This window comes from Hemibagrus wyckioides, linkage group LG23 (assembly GCF_019097595.1).
Source record: "Hemibagrus wyckioides isolate EC202008001 linkage group LG23, SWU_Hwy_1.0, whole genome shotgun sequence".
Taxonomy (NCBI): domain Eukaryota; kingdom Metazoa; phylum Chordata; class Actinopteri; order Siluriformes; family Bagridae; genus Hemibagrus; species Hemibagrus wyckioides.
Genome location: NC_080732.1, coordinates 7,126,370 through 7,133,657, shown reverse-complemented (window position 1 = coordinate 7,133,657; position 7,288 = coordinate 7,126,370). Strand labels below are relative to the sequence as shown.

The 7,288-nt window shown below is 39.4% G+C and overlaps 1 protein-coding gene across 1 annotated transcript; it reads right to left on the bottom strand.

Annotated features, from left to right (window-relative positions):
• On the bottom strand, positions 1-3,480 carry LOC131343937 (uncharacterized). The gene is made up of 13 exons (XM_058375817.1): positions 3,413-3,480; positions 2,756-3,283; positions 2,577-2,675; positions 2,417-2,464; positions 2,254-2,334; positions 2,027-2,146; positions 1,860-1,909; positions 1,710-1,779; positions 1,543-1,629; positions 1,194-1,292; positions 986-1,066; positions 766-864; positions 1-658 (listed from the first exon to the last, which is right to left on the bottom strand). The coding sequence occupies exons 2-13, from the start codon at positions 2,861-2,863 to the stop codon at positions 551-553; spliced, it is 1,050 nt and encodes a 349-aa protein (XP_058231800.1). The 5' UTR covers positions 2,864-3,283; positions 3,413-3,480; the 3' UTR covers positions 1-550.
• Positions 3,481-7,288: the final 3,808 nt, after the last annotated feature.

The following is a 7,288-nucleotide window of genomic DNA, read 5'->3' as shown; positions in this document are numbered from 1 at the left end:
TTACAGATGATCTACAGGGTACAGTGTCTACATTCTACATAGGGGGATGAGGGGGTAATTGGGGTAGTGGGATTGATAAAGGGAAACAGAAAAACTCTACACAGGCTAAAGATGATGCCCTTAACTCTTGCAGACCTGTTAAGACAGACAAGAAGAGAGATTTATATACAGTGGTAGGTAAAACATAACAAAATGTATTTATACCTACCTGTGGAGAGCTTGAGCTATGTGGGGTAAATGTGGGGTTAATAATGGAAAGAAGTATGAAATGTGATGGATGGATGAAAAGGGAATTAACTTAAGTATAACTTACACTCACTGTCCACTTTAATAGGAACACCTGTACAATAAATGCATAAATGGGCAGGTTTACAGATGTTCTTATTAGTGGATGGTGAGCGTATAATGACTTAAAACTATGCTGTGGCCAGTATTAAAAACATTATTACTTTGTTGTGTGTGTGTGTGTTTGGGGTGAGGGATGGCAGGGAATGGGGAGGTGTAGGGTTAAGGGACTACATAGCTCATAGCTTCTCCAAAGTGTTCATCATCAGCTGGACATGCTGCTTGATGGTTCGTGTAACTGCAGTGGCCAAGGCTTCTGGGTCAGCTCCAGGGGCTGAGAAAACAGAACTTCTAGAAGTTCTGTCAGCTGATCCTATTGACAAACACACACACCAAACACAAATCCAACAGTGTCACTGATTTAGAGATACAAAGCTGAGAATTTGTGTATCGTAGCATCAGAAGATATTCAACACTTACAATAAGCACTGTAAAATACAGCTCCGCTGCAGGCTCCCACACATCCAGGTCCCACATGCTGACAAGTTCCATCAGCCGCTGTAAGAATCCTCCCTCACTCTTTGAGAAAGAAAGACAACAAGCTCCATTAGTGCCATATATTATCAGTGGGAAAGTTCTAAATTAAAATATAAGAAAAATATTCAGGCATAATTTAGAAATCGTCTGATAAGACACTTACTGTTTCAGGTACAAAGCCGTTCCCGTAGTAGCCGACGATGAGCAGTTCGTAGAACACATCCAAAAAGTTGAAATGATGAAGCTGCACAAACGTGAAAAATTTTTAAAAAAAGACATTACATATACATTACTTTACATGTGGCAGTTCTATGATATCAAAATCTTTGATATTTAAACAAGTCATTTTCTACAGGCATTTGCAAGCTTACCCCGGCCCCGGAGAGCTCTGCTGCAGTCGATTCCTGGTTAGACGATGTCCTCAGGAACCGAATCAGCGCCTCGTAGGCCAACCGTACGGGAACTGGGTTCTATTAAAGCAAAACAAAAACAAATCTCTATAACTCACTTTGTCTACGGTGTTCAACATGGCTACTTATTTTAAACCCTGCATGCATGTCCAGTTTTCCTTTAAAGATACACAGATGATAGAACACATAGCCCAAATGTTCATTATGTACAATTTATCTGTATATTTTTCCTACGAATGCCCTTCATTCATAACAGACTGTGATTGTTATAAAACAGAAAATTAGCTATTGATACGAGAAAAAAATTCACCTGGTTGTTAGCTGCTGCCAGCTGCATTACAATCTTCTTTCCGGTCAGAAACAGGAAGTTCAGATTAAGCATGCAGTCTAACACAGTCTGAATATAAAGACAGAACAGTTAATGCAGAGTGGACTTTACCTGTGCAATAACAGCAGCTACACAAAGCTTTTACTCACATCAGACGCCTGGCGGAGAGCAGGCAGCTTCAAGCCGATATCAGTCACCTCTCTGTCCGATAGTAGGCAGCTAAGGAACGATGGAAATGCTTAGTGCATGTTACACATAAATAACACCATTACACCATTAAACTGGGAAGAGGATTGTACCTAATAAAGGGCACCTCCATCTCCTCTGGGCTAAATCTCTCCTCACAATCCTGCAACGCAAATTAGCAATGAATCATTAAAACTCACACAGTACATTTTACAGACTCCTATCCAGGGGAATTAGCGTGTATGTGTAGATACACGGAAGTTTGGAAACACAGAATTACCTCAGAGTTGCTCTGTGAATTGTGAGGAGAGCAAACATCTCGCGTTGCCCAAGTGGCGGTGTCCACCTGCCCATCTTCAAACACATGCAGGTATGTGCAGGTCACCTTTTTAAAGAGGTGCTGTTAAATAAAAAATTTAAAAAAATAAAAATTAAAATGGATTATTAAAAATACCTAAAAAAAATATATATATACTGAATAAATAATAACTAATGTAATAAACTTGCCACAAAATCCTGCAGTGCCACAATGACGGATGATTCCATGAGGTTACAGCAGATGTATTCTGTAACCCTCCCAGATACGCTCTTAAAAGACATTTTAAAGTAAACACAATTAATTACTGCAATTAACAAAAGATTTGTGATGCCATAATGAATAATCCCTTACCTTAATGCCAGTGAAAGAGTCCTCAACACAGGCATCATAAGGGATTCCCTGCAAATGCACAGCAAAATCAGCTGAAACTCAAGATCTTTTTCACAAAAGTTCTCATCTAATAATCATTAATGTCAATTCTCTTCATCAGAGTAATTAAGCCTGTAATTACCATGTGGTTCAAGAAGCAGGTCTTGGTGGTATTAAACCAGCAGACCACACTCTCCGGACCCCTTATCATCCTGAGGAAGTAGGTCTTCATTTCCACTGACTAGAAATACAAAAACAAAACTAAACATTAGAACTTGTAACTAATGGTGTTTGTATCTCAGCTGCAGCTCTGTACAATACCCAAGACTGGGAGCAGAAGTAGTCAGCAGAGAGGAACTGAATGTTCTTCCAGGCGAGGTCCAGTATTCCAGCGGTGAGAGGCTGTAAAAAGTAGAGCATAAAGATCATAAGTGCTTCTTCTCATGGCAGTTTCATACTAACACGTCTAACGTTCTGTCGCTTTCCTTAACCAAAAACCACCCCACAACCTTGTAAACTGCAGTGATTGGGTTTAGTAAATAAATGAATAGTTTGCTTATCAGAACGAAAGGTGAAGGGTCATCGTGAGATGCGGTGGGCAGCAGCTCATCGTACGGCCTCATCGACCTTAATACACACAAACACAAAATTAGTCACTGCAGTTAACAACATTTTGTAATTCCACAATGAATTAGCCCTTACCTGAGTTCCAGTGAGATGGTCCTCAGTATCATTAAAATGAGAGAATTCCTCAGCACTGTACAGTACCTCAGACTGGGAGCTGAACGGGTCTGGAGACTGAACCTGATCATCGCACCAGGCTCTGTTCAGCTCACCAGCATTGGGAGGCTGTGAAAAATAGAGCAAAACGTTCACAAGTGTTTCTGATTCTAGCAGCTTCATACTAACACCTCTAACATTCTGTCACATGGACAATCCAGCCATCATCTTTCATAAATAAATTATAGGTTTGGTTACCAGACTGACAGCTGAAGTGTCACGGTGAGGTTCAGTGGGCCGCAGCTGCAGGTTTGCCTCAACAACCTTAACACACACAAACACAATTAGTCACTGCAGTTAACAAAATTTTATAAAGCCACCACGAATAATCCCTTACCTGAATGCCACTGAACCAATCCTCAGTGTCGCAACCAAAAGAGAATTCCTGCAAATAACATTAAGATAAAACTCAAGAACTATAACATAAAAGTGCGCATATAATACTCATTAATGTCAATTCTCTTCATCAGATTAATAAAGACTGTGATTACCTCATGATTCAAGAGGTACATCGCTCTGGTTTCACAGAGTCGACTCTCTGGACCCCTTAAAATCCTGAGGATGTCTCTCTTGATTTCCGCCGACTAGAAATAGTACAAAAAAACGAAACATTAGAACTTGTAAAGACGTGTGTGTGTGTCTCAGCTGTAGCACTATACAATACCTCAGCTGAACGAGTCTGGAGACTGAACCTGAACAATGCACCAGGCTCTTTTCAGCTCACCAGCACTGGAACTCTGTGAAAAGTAGAGCAAACAGTTCCCAAGTGTTTCTGATTCTAGCAGCTTCATACTAACACCTCTAACATTATATCACATGGACAATCAGCAATGTATTCTGGGTAATACACGGTCATTTAGTGACCAATAATGACACTGAAAAATGTGCAAAAGGCTCGTCATTCCTCTAAAGAACTTGATCTGACCCAAAACATTTACTTTTCTGTCTATCCATTTGTGTTACGTAAAAAGTATGGTTGATTGAAATTAAAAGTAAGTCTTGTTAGTGTAATGTAAATAAATTTCTTCCCAGCAAATTATAAATATTGCGTTCCCTTCGAAGTAACGTGACTACTGACGTCATCAACAGTCGAGTGTTGAGATGTTGAGGAAGGAAGGAAGACAGACAGGTAGGCAGGCAGACAGACAGAGTTACAGACAGATAGGTAGGCAGTCAGACAGACCGACAGGTAGGCCGACAGAAAGGATGACAGCCAAGAAGGAAGACAGGCAGGTAGGCAGATAGAAAGGAAGATAGCCAGGAAGGAAGACAGGTAGGCAAGCAGGCAGACAGACAGGTACACAGACAGACAGGCAGGCAAGAAGACAGACAGGTAGGTAGGCAGGCAGACAGACAGACAGACAGGGTTATCAGTTACAGTAATATCACTCCCAAGTTTCTCTCACATTCACTTCTTTTGAATCATGTGATGTTGCCGCTCCTGTTGCCGCTCCTGATTTACATCTGATTAGAAAAAGATCGGACTGCGGCCAGGAACGCCTGGGATATTTTTGAGAAACTCAAACTGCAAGTTTCTGTTGGTTTGTTTATAGTAGTTACAGAAGATCTAGTAAAACGTATCAGCATTTTTATTTTGCATCAGCCAGCCATGTAGCAAGTTACCTAAACACCTAAACACTGAGTTAGTGTCAGAGAACCACATCTCAGCATTTTTGGTAACATACCATTTAGTTTCTCCTACTAATGAGAGCTACTCATCCCTCTCTCATGTTGACACGATAATTGAGTGAACATGACGAGAGCAAAACTGCTGAAAAGAAAAACGGAGCCACATCGGACAACTGACCCTTCTTCAGAGCGTCCAGGAGAAAGACCAGATTAGCACAGAGACATCTTCGTACCATGGTTTTAACAGATCCACATGGACCGATGATATGCTCGGAGTTACTCTCACCGTGAACCGCTGTCCTCATAACATCTCCAACAGGTGCCTAACACACACACACACACAAACGCACACACACACACACACAATACACCATACACCTTTACATAATTTAGGTCTTAGCAGACACCTCATATTAAGAGTGCATTCTGTTCTAAAAACCCACTTGTACTTCGATTCCAAGCCCATGGGTTTACCCTCAGCACTCTCTGGACCTTCAGACATCAGAAGAACAATTTCAAAACAAAGCTCTGCTTAAATGTCAGTTTAAAGACGATACGACTTAAAAAAACAAACCTCTTCACTCACTCTAGCTGACATCTCTCACACACAGACACACACACACAGACACACACACACACAGCAGCGGTCTGAAGTCCGTGAAAAATACATTTACAAATCCATATAAAAAAAACTATAATACTTATCAGCATGAAAAGTAATAGCACACCTAAGCGGCATTTTATCGTTGGAACCATGTTTCTAGCTATTACCATTTAACCGATATGTTGCTTAAACTATTGCAAGAAATTCTGAAATAATATATAAATGCAACTCTAAGCAGGTCTCGAACCCGGGTCCCCAGCATGGGAGGCTGATGCGCTAACAATGTCCCACAAGCGATGAAAGCTTTCACTGGCAAGTTAACTTAATAGTTATTAGTTATTAAATATAAAAGCTATACATGCTTAAACTATTGCAAGACATTCTCAAATAATAAACACAAACTAAAGTCACAGTTAAAATATGAAGTCTAAACGAACTAGTGTGGGCGCTGTGCTTAAATATCCGTATGAAACCCAGGAAGTGAAGCATAGCTAAAGTTTAACGTAGTATGAGTAGTAGTATTTACCAACACCGCTTTGCCTGCACCTTTACGGCATGTTTACAGCAGTTACCGAAAACCTCTGAGAAAGACCGAACTGTACGGAAACCAGGAAGTGAAGTCTGTAAAAAATGCATTTACAAATTAATATAAAATAAACTACAATACTTATCAGCATGAAAAGTAATAGCACACTTAAGCATAACATGGGCAACATTTTAGCGTTGGAACCATGTTTCTAGCTATTACCGTTTAGGACTAGTAACGTTTTACATGCTTGTTTACGGCAACTGCCGAAAATCTCCGAGAAAAACCGAACTGTGCGCACTCTCCTTAAATGTCCGTGCGGAAACCAGGAAGTGAAGTCTGTAAAAAATGCATTTAAAATTAATATAAAATAAACTACAATACTTATCAGCATGAAAAGTAATAGCACACTTAAGCAGAACATAATCAACATTTTAGCGTTGAAACCATATTTTTAGCTATTACCGTTTAGGACCAGTAGCAAGTCCAGGAACCGGAATAATAATAATAATAATAATAATAATAATAATAATAATAAATAGTGACGATAAATCACACCAATCACACTAATAATAATAATAATAATAATTAGAATGTTGCATTTCAGAAGAAAATGCGAGTGTTATTGCGAATATGTTGCTTAAACTATTGCAAGACATGCTCAAATAATATTTAAAAGCTAAAGTCACAGTTTAAAAAGTTTAAGGTAGTTTATGTGGCTGTAGAGGAAGAATTCAAGCTGTAGGAACAGTTTAAAGACGATGCATCCTTAAAAAAACCTCTTCCCTCAGTCTAGCTGATGTCACACACACACACACACACACACACGGTCTGAAGTCCGTGAAAAATACATTTAAAAATCCATATTAAAAAAAAAAACTATAATACTTATCAGCATGAAAAGTAATAGCACACCTAAAGTAGCATTTTAGCGTTGTAAGCATGTTTCTAGCTATTATCGTTTAAGCGATATGTTGCTTAAACTATTGCAAAACATTCTCAAATAATATATAAATACAACTCCGACCGGGTCTCCAGCATGGGAGGCGGGCGCTCTACCAAATAAGCTAAACTGCCGCTTGTAATGTTATTGACATCAGTGGTACTAATATTTTACAATATTTTACATGGGTCTCCAGCACGGGAGGCGGGCGCGTTAACAAAGTGCCACAAGCGATGGACGTTACAAATATAAAAGCTATACATACTTAAACTACTGCAAGAAATCTTCAAATAATAAATACAATCTAATGTCACAGTTAAAATATGAAGTCTAAATGAATTAGCGAGTGCGCTTTGCATATAAGAATAAGTC